Source organism: Triturus cristatus, chromosome 5_1 (assembly GCF_964204655.1).
Source record: "Triturus cristatus chromosome 5_1, aTriCri1.1, whole genome shotgun sequence".
Classification (NCBI taxonomy): domain Eukaryota; kingdom Metazoa; phylum Chordata; class Amphibia; order Caudata; family Salamandridae; genus Triturus; species Triturus cristatus.
The window spans coordinates 1,018,503,550-1,018,519,104 of NC_140587.1; the positions used below are offsets into that span (position 1 = coordinate 1,018,503,550).

At 46.5% G+C, this 15,555-nt stretch overlaps 1 protein-coding gene across 2 annotated transcripts in view; it reads right to left on the reverse strand.

The window, feature by feature from the left end:
- Positions 1 to 15,555, reverse strand: part of TRIO (trio Rho guanine nucleotide exchange factor) — a 4,621,980-nt gene that overhangs the window by 284,665 nt on the left and 4,321,760 nt on the right. The window contains exons 53-54 of one of the 2 annotated variants that reach the window (XM_085606121.1): positions 8,754 to 8,832; positions 3,247 to 3,370 (exon numbers count right to left, since the gene is read on the reverse strand). In XM_085606121.1, coding sequence (XP_085462247.1) covers positions 3,368 to 3,370; positions 8,754 to 8,832 — 82 coding nt within the window. In that variant the 3' untranslated portion in view covers positions 3,247 to 3,367. Of the gene's footprint in view, positions 1 to 3,246; positions 3,371 to 8,753; positions 8,833 to 15,555 lie in introns of those variants that run through there. The other variant, XM_085606120.1, reaches the window with a different exon arrangement.

Genomic DNA, 15,555 nt, shown 5'->3' on the forward strand with positions numbered 1-15,555 from the left:
TTAACTCTACCATACTCTCTTTACATTCTTTATTCCAAACAAAAAGTTATTTTTAAATCAGATCCACCTTTTCTGCATAGTTCTTAATGAACTTTGAACAAAATTGCACATTCTTAAAAAAGATGCTAATTATTATTTGTTGTGAGACGAAAGTGCTTTTGAAATAAATGACACTAAAGATGGTATTCTACACTGTTTTTATGATTTTTAAATACATTTTTCTTTGTGCAAATAACCCACTTTCTCTATTCTCTCTAACACTCGTTTCAAAATTTCAACACGTTTAACATTAGTTTCACTGTAAATTAAATCATTATCTTAGTAATCTTTTACACCAGCCATTACCCCAAATAATCTATTCATAATATGCAGAATAACATCAGAAGCGGAATTAAGACCAAATGGCATGAGGCAAAAATTATATGCCCCCTCTGGTGTAATCAATGCAGTATATTTTTTTGAATCCTTGTCTAAAAGCACTTGATTATATACAGTACTGAAATCGAGATTGGTAAACACTTTGGCTCCTTTTAAGGTCATCATCATAACGTTATCACTACATATCTGTAGTGATATAGGGGTGAGCGATTAAAGTCATGGCTGAAGTCTAATCTAAGACTGTGTACAGTATATGAATCTACAATAAAACATTTTGTGAACATGTAGCTATCTATACTTATATTGTGTCTATCAAATGTAAAAAAAAAGATTAACAAAAATAAACAAACAAAACACTTGCCTTAATGTCATAAAAAAAAAAAATCAAGCTCCTTTTTATATGAGGAAGAGGAAGAGGTGTGGCGCCGAGGCCAGGGCGACTGACCCCGGAATCTGGGGATCACGGTTCGATCGCCGGTGGCAGATTACTGGGCAATAGCTTGCCCACAGCGCCTAGAGACCCTTACGGGCGATTGTTTGCGCTTTACAAATGTGGATTATTATTATTATTAGTTGGAAAAGCTTTTCCAACTAATAATAATAATAATAATCCACATTTGTACAGCGCAAACAATAGTCTGAGGACAGTCCAGCAGATGCATGAACAGCACAGGATAAAGTCATAACAAGACAGCCTGCACTGGAACCCAAACAATCTTCAGAAGATAGAACAAGTAATCACTACATTTCTATTAAAAAGGGATTGAAGAACAAGTTACTTACCTTCGGTAACGATAAATCTGTAAGAAACATTAGTTAGTTAGATTCCTTACCTTAGAATATCCCCAGGCGTCAGGCTGGATCCGGAAAGATTTTTCGTCAGCAGTACCCTTGCGCGTCCGTTGTCAGAGTACTTAGACGCCGCCCTCGCGCACTGACGTCAGTTCTGTACATAGCTTTCCGCGCCAGGAACGCAGAGCCATGCAAGAAACCGACACTGGTGCCATGAAACTAGGGCCCTGAAAGGGAAAACCTTAACCCTACATATCAGTTCACAGAACGGGGAGGATGGGTGGGGCGGTAAGGAATCTAACTAACTAATGTTTCTTACAGATATATCGTTACCGAAGGTAAGTAACTTGTTCATCTGAAAGAAACACGTTAGTTAGATTCCTTACCTTAGAATAGATACCCCAGCAATACCAACCCCGGTGGTGGGTCTGCGAACCAAGATCACACCAGGAAGTCCTGGAGAACGTAACAGCCAAAGAAGCCGTCTCTCCGGACTTGGCTGTCCAGGCAATAATGCTTGGTAAATGTGTGCAGCGAGGCCCACGTTGCTGCCTGACAAATGTCCTGCAGAGGGACTCCCCGTCCCAAAGCAGTAGTAGCCGATGTGTCCCAAGTGGAATGGGCCCTCAGCCCCACAGGAGGATCCTTCTTAGCCAAGGAATAACAGGCCTTAATGCACAAAACGACCCACCGAGAGATGGTCAGCTTGTGCACTGCCCGCCCCTTCTTAGCGCCCACGTAGCCAACAAAGAGTTGGTCGTCCACCCGGAAATGTTTTGTGCGGTCCAGATAGAAGGAGAGCGCACGTTTTAGGTCCAGACGGTGGAGCCTCTCTTCCTCTTTTGAGGGAGGCGGAAAGAAGGTGGACAATGTAACAGACTGGCCGATGTGAAAGGCAGTAACCACCTTAGGAAGAAAGGAAGGACGAGTCCTTAGAACAACCTTGTCCGGATAGACAGAGAGGAAAGGAGGCTTAGAAGAAAGAGCCTGGAGCTCACTTACTCTTCTGGCAGAGGTGATGGCAACCAGGAAAGCAGTCTTGAGAGTCAGGAGACTAAGAGGACAGTTATGGAGTGGCTCAAAAGGAGCGCACATCAGATAGGTTAACACCAGATTCAGGTCCCACTGAGGCATTACGAAAGGGACAGGAGGCAACATGTGAGTAATGCCTTTTAAGAATCTATTTACAACAGGGGACTTGAGAAGATAAGGCTGATCAGGAAGCCGTAAGAAGGCAGAAAGAGCTGAAAGATATCCCTTGATGGTGCCCAGAGCAGAGCCCTGCTGGGCCAGGGAAAGAAGAAAGAGGAGAACCTCAGAAAGAGGGGCGGAAAGGGGATCCACAGCCTTTGCTGTGCACCATGCCACAAATTTGTTCCACCTGCAGGTGTATACCGTTTTAGTGGAGGGACGCCTGGCTGTCAGACATCACAAACTTCAGGAGGCAAGTCAAATGGCGTCAACTGCCGCCGCTCAATCTCCACGCATGGAGGTGGAGGCTGGACAGGTTCGGGTGGAGGACCATCCCCTGCTGCTGCGACAGAAGGTCCTCCTGAAGAGGCAGTCAAATCGGGGGATCGATTGACAGACTGAGTAGCTCGGGATACCAGTATCTTCGTGCCCAATCAGGAGCCACAAGGATGACTTGGGCCCGGTCGCACCTGATCATCTTCAGCACTCGAAAGAATAGACCAAAAAAGTCCAAAAAGTTAGTCAAAAAGTGACTAAAGTGTATGCTCTTCCCGGATCTGCGCTTACTGGCGCGAGGGCGGCGCCTAAGTACTCCGACAACGTCATCCTGGCGATCACGACGCCGGACGCGGAGTCGTAGACGACGCCTACCGACGCGCAAGGGATACTGCTGATGAAAAATCTTTCCGGATCCAGCCTGACGCCTGGGGATATTCTAAGGTAAGGAATCTAACTAACGTGTTTCTTTCAGATATATCTCACATGGTGATTACCCCACCAAGAATTCACAATAAAACTAGCAATTTAAGATTGATAAGTCCCTATAGGTTTTATTTTGTACTGATGTGACACAATTCATACATGTTAGTAGTGGAAAAGATACTCACCAAGAACTCGGAGGCTGGCAGATGATGTAACTGAACCAAGGTAATTTGCACCTATGCAGGAGTAGGTGCCATTATCCTCTGAAGTCACATCTACAATTTTGAGGGTCGCTTCACCAACATCACTAAAAATACACATGTACATGTAAGTGAGCAACTAACAATCACACAGCTGTGATAATCCCTATTTCTAGTCATTATCTAAGTGAGCAACTAACAATCACACAGCTGTGATAATCCCTATTTCTAGTCATTATCCTGCAAATGGAATTATAAAAATAACAATAAAGAGTGCAAGCATGAGCAAAAGTGAAGGGAAATAGCGAATGTCCAGACACATAGAATAAGTTACTTACCTTCTGTAATGCATTATCTGGTAGAGACAGTATCTAGCTGCAGATTCCTTACTTTAGAATCCCCCCCAAGGCGCAAGACTGGATCCGGAAACTTTTTTTGCAGCATGTCCCTATGTTGGCAGAGGGTGTATCGCGACTCCAAAGTGACCGGATGTGACGTCGACAGATTCCATATAACCCCCTTGTCGACACGCTGACATTAGTTTCTTCTGTGACTATTTTCTGTGATCAAAACGTGAAGCCACATATAGAAACTGCCTATTTAAAAAGTGTGTCAAATAATCAGAAAATTCTTAATTCAGGATATGAATATCCATAATGAAATAATTCAGGGTTTGAATTTCAATTACAAAATCACTAAAACAAAAGAGGACTCAGTTTGCAGAGCGGGAGGATTTTTAAGGAATCTGCAGCTAGATCCTGTCTCTCCCAGATAATGTGTTATTGAAAGTAAGTGACCTGTTCATCTGATAGAGACAACTAGCTGCAGATTCCTTACTTTACAATCAAATACAAAAGCATAACATTCCCGGAGAGGGGTGTGGGGGGGCGGGGTCTGCAAACTGATACCATTAAAGAGTCTTTAACTATAACAAAACCCCTGTAGAGCATGAGAAAAAGACTGGGTATTCATAAGAATTTGAGGTGAGCAAAAATCCACTAAAGAAAATCTGTGGTGGAACTACAGATAAGGAAAGTTATAAGACATTGGGCATATGTACAACTGTTTTTTGAGGTCGCAAATGGGAATTCAGCCCGTTTGAAACCGCAAAAAATTTCAGTCCTATGTACAAACCATATTTTGCGATTTGCTAACTTATTAGCGACTCGCTATTAGGAAAGGGTGTCCCTTCCTAATAGCGAGTGCAAATGGCATGTACCATTGTTTTGTGACCGCATTTGTGGTCGCAAAACACTCGCAGTTTACCACCCTTTTCAAAAGGGTGGTAAACCATTCGCAAATGGGAAGGGGTCCCCAGGGGACCCTTAACCCTTTGTGAATGGGTGCGAAAATATTTTTTAAGAGCAGGCAGTGTTCCCAGGGACCACTGGCTTCCCTTGAAAATGTAAACTGAAAAGTTTCAATTTTCTTTTTTAAATGCATCCAGTTTTCGTTAAAGGAAAACGGGCTGCACTAAAAAAAAAAAAAAGAATATATATATATATATATATATATATATACATATATATATATATATATTAATGCTCCAAGGTTGCCCAACAGTGTGGGGAGCACTCCGGGATCAGCAATACCTCTTGGTCTCGTCAGTTCACGTGGAGCGGCCGACGCGTTTCGCTGATAGCTTTTTCAAAGGCCGGTCACCTCCGTTGTCCTCCGTCATGCGCAAACACTTTAAATCACTGCTGCTGCCTGCTGATAGGTTGTGCAGTCTTCCATAGCATTATGGTCATTGTAGTGTCCGTGTTGCGCTCTTACAACCTTGGATAGGTACGGGACAGCAGAGGATCGCTGATGCATTTCCCTCAATGAGCCCTGTGTACTGGAAAGTCCTGATTTATCGGTGCCAGTCCCCCCGCATAAGCCGGGCAGATTCCCAACTCTGCGGCCTGCTTACATTACAAGCAGTGGTGCTACCCCCGCGGCAGGACGGCCGCGTGTAAATTAATGCTCCAAGGTTGCCCAACAGTGTTGGGGGCACTCCGGGATCGGCAATACCTCTTGGTCTCGTCAGTTCACGTGGAGCGGCCGACGTGTTTCGCTAATAGCTTTTTCAAAGGCCGGTCACCTCCGTTGTCCTCCATCATGCGCAAACACTTTAAATCACTGCTGCTGCCTGCTGATAGGTTGTGCAGTCTTCCATAGCATTATGGTCATTGTAGTGTCCATGTTGCGCTCTTAAAACCTTGGATAGGTACGGGACAGCAGAGGATCGCTGATGCATTTCCCTCAATGAGCCCCGTGTACTGGAAAGTCCTGATTTATCGGTGCCAGTCCCCCCGCATAAGCCGGGCATATATATATATATATATATATATATATATATATATATATATATATAGTAGATAGTTATAGTTAGGACCGAGTTCCCATAGGAAATCAGAAAATTCTATTTTGAATAACTTTGGCGCCGGTTGACTTATCTTCGTGAAATTTTCAAAACTAATGGTGCGCTCCACTCAGCTCCTACCCTGAAAGTCTCGGGGTGATTCGTCAAGCGGGGGCTGAGAAAAAAGGGGAGTCCCATAACGCGTTTTCCCCATGCATTTTCCCATAGGACCTTTAGTCGAAGGTACAGCCCGAACGGCTGTACAGAATTACTTGAAATTTGGCAAAGAGGTAGTCCTCAGGTCAGGCATGTGCCTTTTGCATATATGGTGTCAATCTGTTCAGTAGTTCCTGAGAAAATTGCAGTTAAAAGTACATAAATATCTATATGCGCGCACCGTGCGCGCACGGTGCACGCACGGGGCGTGCACCAAATGTCCGCGAGCGTAATTCTGATTGGTGGTTAGATGTCAGTCAACATTCCAATCGGTCGAAATCAGGAAGTGTTGGACGCCATTTTGTGTGTGACAGTGAAAAAGAAAGGTGGAGAACGTGAAAAGGGGGCAGGGTAAAGAGTTCCTGACCCCCTAGCCTTTGTCAGGGGGTCCCTGAAGGACCCCGAAGGGTGAAAAAAACATTTGATTTTGAGTTTTAGAGGCAGAAGAGAGCTAAAAACACAAGTGGAGAACGTGAAAAGGGGGCAGGGTAGAGAGTCCCTGACCCCCTAGGCCTTCTCAGGGGGTCCCTAAAGGACCTCGTAAATCAAAAAAAACCATTTTGTTTAATAAAAAAAATTGCCCGTGCACGCACGGTGCGCGCACCGTGAAAAACCCTTAAAAAAAACCCAACATTTTAAACTGTTTATAAGTTTATAGAAGATATTAACTATGCTGTTCAACTTTATCCAAATTTTAAAAAAAAGAGCTGAGCCATTCCATATTACGGGAAACAGTCAATCTATAACTATATACATAGGTAGTTTATTGTAAAATAAATATATAAAAAATATAATAATACATACATAAATTAGCATTTAAAAAACCGTACAAATTCACAAAAAAAAACATAGGTTTCACACACGTTATAGTTAGAAATTAGCATTTAAAAAACCTTGCAAATTCACTTAAAAGACCATAGGTTTCACACACGTTATAGTTAGGAATTAGCATTTAAAAAACCTTGCAAGTTCACTGTAAAAACCATAGGTTTCACACATGTTATAGTTAGGAATTAGCATTTAAAAAACCTTGCAAATTCACTGAAAAAACCATAGGTTTCACACACGTTATAGTTAGGAATTAGCATTTAAAAAACCTTGCAAATTCACTGAAAAAAACCATAGGTTTCACACATGTTATAGTTAGCTGGACATTTCACTCGTACAAAACCATTGAAATTCCCCCGTTATAGTCAGTTCAGCTAACTATAACTCGCGCGACCGCAATCCATGATGACGTCACATATTACATCACTCATGACATGGTCAGTGACATCACTCATGACATCACTGATGACATCTCAAATGACATCACTGATGACATCATCCAGTGAATATGTGTCTTTCTGAAAAATAAATATTTTTTATATATGTATATCTAAAGGTTAATGGAAAAATAAATGGGTAAATAAGTGTCTAAATGGATGTTTTTTTTGTAAAATTAATTTTATAACTGACTTATTAACAGTATCTTAGTGAATACAAGTATTAGTGAGTAATGTTTAAATATTTAAATATCTGTATCAGTGACTCACTTTGTGTATAAGTGGCTGCATGGGTTGGTGAGTAGCTACATGAGTGTGTATATGGGTTATTAGTTCGTTTTTAGAGTATCAGTATGAGTGTCTGTATGGTTCAGTGGGGGATGTTACTTAGCGTATAGATGCATGAATGAGTGACTCACTGTTTGTATGTGTTTTGAAGACAGTATGTGAGCAGGACAGTATGGGTGGGTGAGTGTGTGTATGGGTGAGTAAGAGAGTGAATGACTGTCTCAATAGTGTTTTTATGAGTAAGTCCATAGGTTTTAAACTAGTATATGTGAGTATTGATGTATATAAGTGAGGAAATATGAGAGTGAGAGATTGGAAGAGTTCCTGTATAAATAAGTATGTGTTTCTATAAGTGATTGTTTAAGAGAGTAAGTATGTGTACGTTTCTGTAGAAGTAAGTGTAGTGGTGTGTGTATAGCTGTATATGCAAGTAAATGGATGTTTATTTGCATGTGTGAGTATGTGTGTGAGTAACTATGTATGAGTGTAGGTGTGTAACAGGATGTATAGGTGTATGAGTACATATGATGACTGAGTACATGTATGAGTGACTATATAGAAGTGTTGATGAATGAGTGGATGCGTATGTAGATTTTGGAATTACTGATTAGGTTGTTCTAACTGGTATTGGTATCTCTATAGTTTTCAAAACTTTAGTTTGTATTTTTCAATGTGTGTATCAAAGTTTATATTAGGATAAGAGGAGGTCTGCCACTCTTACACAAGGATGATGTCATCAGTAATGTCATCAGTGATGTCATTTGAGATGTCATCAGTGATGTCATCAGTGATGTCACTGACCATGTCATGAGTGATGTAATATGTGACGTCATCAGCAGTGGATTGCGGTCGCACGAGTTATAGTTAGCTGAACTAACTATAACGGGGGAATTTCAATGGTTTTGTACGAGTGAAATGTCCAGCTAACTATAACATGTGTGAAACCTATGGTTTTTCAGTGAATTTGCAAGGTTTTTTAAATGCTATTTCCTAACTATAACGTGTGTGAAACCTATGTTTTTTTTCAGTGAATATATATATATATATATATATACTTTATTGAAAAAGCAGTAACAAACATGGTGGTCTTCTGACCCCAGCAGGCCACCATCCCTGTGAGTGCTAGCCATTCACAAACTGTGGTAGAAGCCAAGTAATAATATGAATAGAAAGCTATTCACACCCTAAAGGGGATCCAAACCCATGCATGCTCACTGCATAAGCCTTGCGGACGAAACCGCAGCCAAAACAGAACTAAAGATCTTGAAAGCATAGAGGGATCATTACCCATGATAGTAGGACAATTTTGCCAAATGACTCTATAATATAAAGCTATCCCCGTGCATAACGAGACTCAAACAGAGTGTTCAATACCTGCAACACATAGATCAGCAGGCCATGCCATGGAGCAGACTCACTTGCCATATAGAATTCTATCGGAACCAGACAAGCTCTGTAAACACAAAGAAAGGTAATTTAACCGTGAAAAAGCATAACAATTGCTCTATATAAAAGGCAAAGACAACCCAACATAACGTGTGTTTTTGCAACGTGCATAATATCTACAAAGGGTATGCTGGCATTGAATAACAGGTGTTTATTGTTACCCAACTCAATGGCTCTCATTTGATCAACCTCAGAAGGATGAAAGGCTGAGTGGACCAGCTGAGAGTTGAACCTGTGACCATAGGGACAAACACAAGCCCCTACAGTGGATGCATTAGACCACAAAACCATCAGCAGCAATAATAACTATTGGCATAGACTGGACTTTCCCTAGGAAAATCTACTAGTGATAATACCAATAACTCTAGGATAGCTCCAAGATGAACAAGTTACTTACCCTCACAATATCTGGTAGAGACATAGTCTAGCCGCAGATTTCTTAACTTTTGAATTCTCCCAAGGCGTCAGTCTGGATCCGGAAATTTTTCAGCAGTACCTCTGTGCGCCATGGACGGTGTCGTACGACTCCGTAATTATGTCGATTCCAGTTGTGACGTCAGAGAAGTCATATAAGTCCTCTCCGGGGGAACAGACAGTTTCTTCTGTGAAAGCTTCCGCCCCACTACGCGGAGCTACGATAGAAACTGGCAGTGGAAACAGTGTGCCAAAAAAGATAAATGTATCTTGAATCAATAATTAGAAAGTGGAAATGAATAGTATGTTAATACCCAGACAAAGTCTATCAAGGAAGACCAAATGGTCAGCCAAAGCACATAGCTATGCTAAACAGTGACCGCTGGTGTATAAACCAGGATAGTAAAAGGAAATACCTCTTATACTATAGATGGTTCGCAGAGCAGGAAGGATGGGTAGGGCGTTAAGGAATCAGCGGCTAAAACTATGTCTCTACCAGATAATGCGTTACCAAAGGTAAGCAGCTTGTTCATCTGATAGAGACATCGAGCCGAAGATTCGTTAACTTTTGATTTAAATACCATAGCTATACCCCACCCGGAGGAGGGTCTGTAAACTAATCTTACAAAAGTTCTCGGAGAGAACTAGCCAGTTGATACTTCACAAGAGACAAGACATGCTTAGGAATTAGATGAACATGAGCGTGGGTCCCCTTACAAAAAGTGTGGCAATGACCACAAACAATGTAAGTAAAACCAATCCTGCAGGTACAGAAAAACAGAGTTCCAAGGGTAGCAAAAATATACTGTGTTTAAAGACAACAGTCAAAAGTAAAACAATAGTATATGACCCTCAAAGGTCAAGTGAGCTTATGGACTAGGAGGACCAGAGGCAATAGTGAATGCCAGGTAAACTACAGTTTCTTCCACCAGCAAAGAAATATCCAAGGGAAACCTGTCCTGAGAAACCAAGAAAAAAGGGCTCCAAGATGACATCCACACTAGAGCCAGGATGCACAAGTTACTTACTTGTGTAATGATATATCTGTAAGAGACATTAGTTAGTGATAGATTCCTTACCTTAGAATATCCCCAGGCATCAGGCTGGATCAGGAAAGTTTTTGTCAGCAGTACCCCTGCGCGTCGGCAGGCGTCAGCGTGCAGCTCCGCGTACGTCGCTGGCGTCATAGCCGCCGAGATGATGTCGGCGGAGCTACTTAGACGCGCCCACGCGCGCTGACGTCAGTTCTGTACATGACTTTTCAGCACCAGGAACGCAGAGCCATGCCAGAGACCGACTACTGGTGCAATAGAACTAGGGCCCTGAAAGGGATGACTTAAACCCTAGAGAACAGTTTCGCAAAACGGGGAGGATGGGCGGGCGGTAAGGAATCTAGCACTAACTAATGTCTCTTACAGCTATATTGTTACACAAGTAAATAACTTGTGCATCTGAAAGAGACACGTTGGTGATGGATTCCTTACCTTAGAATACATACCCAAGCAATACCAATCCCGGTGGTGAGTCTACGAAGTGAAATCACACCAGAAAGTCACGGAGAACCGACCGGCCAAAGAAACCGTCTCTCCGGACCTGACTGTCAAGGCAATAGTGCTTACTGAAAGTATGCAGCGAGGCCCACGTAGCTGCCTGACAGATGTCTTGCAGGGGGACACCGCATCCCAATGCTGAAGTAGCTGCTGTCGCCCTGGTAGAATGGGCGCGCAGTCCCACTGGAGGTTCCTTTTTAGCCAGAGAGTAACAGGCTTTAATGCACAGGACAACCCAACGGGAGATAGTCTGCTTGTGCACAGCCCAGCCTTTCTTGGCGCCCACGTAGCCAACAAAGAGCTGGTCATCCACCCGCAACTGTTGTGTGTGGTGGAGATAGAATAAAAGTGCACGTTTTGGGTCCAGACAGTGGAGCCTTTCCTGTTCTCTTGAAGGGTGTGGAGGCGGAAAGAAAGTGGGCAGAGTGACAGTTTGCCCGAGATGAAAAGCAGACACTACTTTTGGTAGAAAGGAGGGACGTGGTCGAAGCACAACCTTGTCCGGATGAATCGCCAGGAAAGGAGGTTTACAGTAAAGAGCCTGGAGCTCATTCACCCGCCGAGCGGAGGTGATTGCCACCGGGAAGACAGTTTTCAAAGTCAAAAATCGCAAAGGACAGTTATGAAGAGGCTCAAAGGGTGCACACATCAAGTATGTGAGAACCAGGTTCAAGTCCCATTGAGGCATCACAAAAGGAATAGGAGGCAAAAGGTGAGTAATACCTTTGAGAAATCTATTGACAACTGGGGACTTGAAAAGAGAGGGCTGATCAGGCAGCCTAAGAAAGGCTGAAAGTGCAGAAAGATAGCCCTTGATAGTGCTCAGAGCGGAGCCCTGCTGGGCCAAAGAGAGTAGGAACAAAAGGACCTCAGAAAGAGGGGCAGAAAGAGGATCTACAGCTTTCGCTGTGCACCATGCCACACATTTTTTCCACCGACAGGCGTATACAGTTTTAGTGGAGGGACGCCTAGCTGCCAGAATCACACTACAGACTTCAGGAGGCAAGACAAATGGAATCAGCGGTCGCCGCTCAATCACCATGCAAGGAGGTAGAGGCTGGACAGGTTCGGGTGGTGGACCGCTCCCTGTTGCTGCGACAGGAGATCCTCCCACAGAGGCAATCGGATTGGGGGATCCACGCTCATACTGAGTAGCTCAGGATACCAAACACTTTGAGACCAATCTGGTGCCACATGAATGACTTGGGCCCGGTCGCATCTGATCTTCTTCAGCACTCTGGGCAGAAGTGGTATGGGGGGAAAGGTGTACAATAGACCGCAACTCTACTCGCGACGAAAAGCGCCTTGAAGCGAGTGCTGCCTTGGAAACTCCAACGCGCAGAACTGCTGACATTGCGCGTTCTCTTCGGTAGCGAATTGATCTAACCAAGGATCTCCCCACTGCTGAAAGAGAGCTTGCACCACCTCCAAGTGAAGACGTCATTCGTGACCCAACATGCACCTGCGGCTGAGTTCGTCCGCCCTGGCGTTCAGGGTACCTGCCAGGTGTTGATCCACCAAGGAAATGCCTTGACGTTCAAGCCACGTCCAGTGACGTAGAGCCTCCTGACATAGGGTCCATGACCCCCTCCCCCCCCCCGCTTGTTGCAGTACCACATGGCAGTGGTGTTGTCTGTGAACACCTGCACTACTCTCTCCTTGACAGAGGGAAGGAATGCTTTCAGTGCAAGTAGAATCGCCCTGAGCTCCAAAAGGTTGATATGGAGCTTGGACTCCGCCGGAGACCAGAGGCCTCTGATCTCCGCCTCTTCCATGTGGCTGCCCCATCCCAGGAGGGACGTGTCTGTCACTACTGTGTGCTACGGTTGGGGAAGGGAGAGGGATCTGCCGCTAACCCAACGCTGGTCCATGAGCCACCACTGCAAGTCCTGTGCAGTGCCCTCTGAGATGTGGACGTAGTCGGACAGGTTTCCCCGATGCTGCATCCACTGGAACTTCAGGTCCCACTGCAGAGCCCGCATATGCCATCTGGCATGATAGATCAGCAGGATGCAGGAGGCCATGAGGCCCAGCAGCCTCAGGGTCTTCCTGACCGAAACCCAGGACCCGGGCCGAAAGATCGGAATCACAGCCCGAATGTCCCAGACTCGCTGTTCCGGAGGATAAACCCGAAACTGCGCCGTATCCAGAACTGCTCCCATGAAGAGGAGCTTCTGAGAGGGAATCAGGTGTGACTGCGGCACGTTGATGGAAAACCCCAGCAAATGCAGGAGGTCGGCCGTAGTCTGGAGGTGGGAGACGACTGCCTGGGGCAAGCCCGCCTTCAACAGCCAGTCGCTGAGATAGGAGACGACTGAAACCCCTGATCTGCGCAGATGAGCTGCGACCACCGCCATCACTTTCATGAACACCCGAGGGGCGCTGGTAAGGCCGAAAGGGAGCACGGTGAACTGAAAGTGCTTGTGGCCCACCGTGAAACGTAGGTAACGCTGGTGGGCTGGCCAGATGGGGATATGAAAATGAGCATTCCTGCAAGTCCAACGCTACCAGCCAGTCTTAAAGGTCCAGGGCAGACACAATCTGAACAAGCGTGAGCATCTTGATATTCTCCATCGGGAGGAAGCGACTGACGTTCCGGAGGTCTAAGATAGGGCGCTGACCTTTGTCCTTCTTTGGAACCAACAAGTAGTGGGAGTAACAACCACAACCTACTTCTGGCGTCGGAACGCGCTCGATGGCCCCCTTGGCCAAGAGGGCCGCAACTTCCTGCTGGAGAAGTACCAAGTGATCCCCCGACATGCGATGGTACTGAGGTGGCATGGCTGGAGGGGTAGATTCGAAGGGGAGGTAGTAGCCCCTTCGGACTATCGGCAGAACCCACCTGTCCGAAGTGATGGTGCGCCAATGGGGGAGGGGATGGCGAATCCTGCCGCCCACTGGGGTCTGGTGGGCCTAAAACACCGTACTAGGAAGGTTTTGAGGTGGCGGTGGCAGGAGCGGTGGTGGATTGACCTGCCCGCAGTCCATGGGACCCACCTCGTCGGGTCCCACGTCCGCGGCTGCGGCTGCGCTGAGACTGCGGCTGCGCAGGCCTGCGGGCTTGAAAGTAATGCAATTGGGCGCCTCGACCCTGACCTCGAAAGGAGCGAAAAGCGGACCCCGAGGGAGTGCGCGTGGTGGCGAGACCCAAGGACTTAGTCCTTAAAGCATTCCAGGGTGCTATCCGCCTGGTCACCAAAGAGGCGTGTGCCATCAAAGAGCATGTCCAACAAAGTGTTCTGAACATCCCCAGAGAAGCCAGTTCTTCTGAGCCAAGCGTAACGGCGGCGCGCCACCGTTGAGGAAAGCGCCCTGCTGAGTGAATCGGCTGTGTCAAGGCCACAACGGATAGTGAATTTAGCAGCATCTCTCCCCTCGGTAATGGCCTGGGAGAGCATCGCCCGAGCTTCCACAGGGCACTGAGGCACCGCAGCCCAACAAGCACGCAGTATTCACCGCCCGCAACCCAGAACTGGCAAAAGTGAAAATCTTTTCCACAACATGCTCCAATTTCTTAGATTCCTTGTCCGGAGGGGCAGAAGGGAATGCGCTCGGCGAGGCAGAGGCCTGGACAACCAGACTCTGAGGCGTCGGGTGTTGTGTGAGAAAGCTGGGGTCGCCACACCCTTATCCACATGAGCCCCTGTGTTGGGTTTGTTCCAGGTACTCAACAGGACGTCAGTAAGTTCGTCGCTGAGGGGCAGCAGTGGCTACGCAGATGAGGACGCTGGCTGCTGTACCTCAGTCAGGAGGTTGGTCTTGATAGGTACATAAGGAAGCTTGAGGTTAACAGAAAAAGTCCCAACCTCCTCCATAACCACGGAAGAGGGGGACAGTGTAAGGACGAGATACCCGGGGGAATGGGAATAAACTCTCCACCCAGAAACGGAAGAACAAGTTACTTACCTTCGGTAACGATGTATCTGTAAGAAACATTAGTTAGTTAGATTCCTCTCCTTAGAATATCCCCAGGCGTCAGGCCGGATCCGGAAAGATTGTTGTAGCAATACCCCTTGCGTGTCGCTAGGCGTCGTCTGCGGCTCCGCGTCCGTCGTTGGTACTCCGACGACGTCATTCCCGCGCACGACGCCAACGACGGACGCGGAGCCACAGACGACGCCTAGCGACACGCAAGGTTTATTGCTACAAAAATGTTTCCAGATCCAGCCTGACGCCTGGGGATATTCTAAGGTGAGGAATCTAACTAACGTGTTTCTTTCAGATCCGGGGGGTAATAGACCAACCCCGGTTCTGCGCCGTCCGGTGCCTTATCCGGCGCCGTGCCCGGCACCGAGGCCGGAGCCGGAGGCGGGGCCGGCGGTCGCGCCGAGGCTGGAGCCGGCGGTGCCGTAGGGTATCGTGCCGGCGTAGCTGGAGCCAAAGGCGGTGGCACGGGGGCTAAACCCCCTAACGGGTCCGCCTGGCCCGAAGGCGCTCCGGAGGGACCCGATGGGCCAAACAAACGACTCATGGCCGACAGGAAAGCCTGTATTTCGTCCGGTGTCGCGTGCGGGCCTGGAAAGGGCAGGTAGACCGCAGGCAACAACGGATGCTCCACCGGAGCTGCGGGGGAGTGACCGCCCGCCCCCTCCACCGTGTCCCTCGACTGGGGAGGGGAAGACGAAGAACAACGTCGCTTCAACTTTTTATGCCGTGACTTACCTGTCCCCGAGTCCGACATGCAATGGTGACGGCTTTGCGACCGGTTACTCGACCTCCCACGTGAGCGGAACCTCGATCGGTGTGGAACCGATTGCCGGACCTCC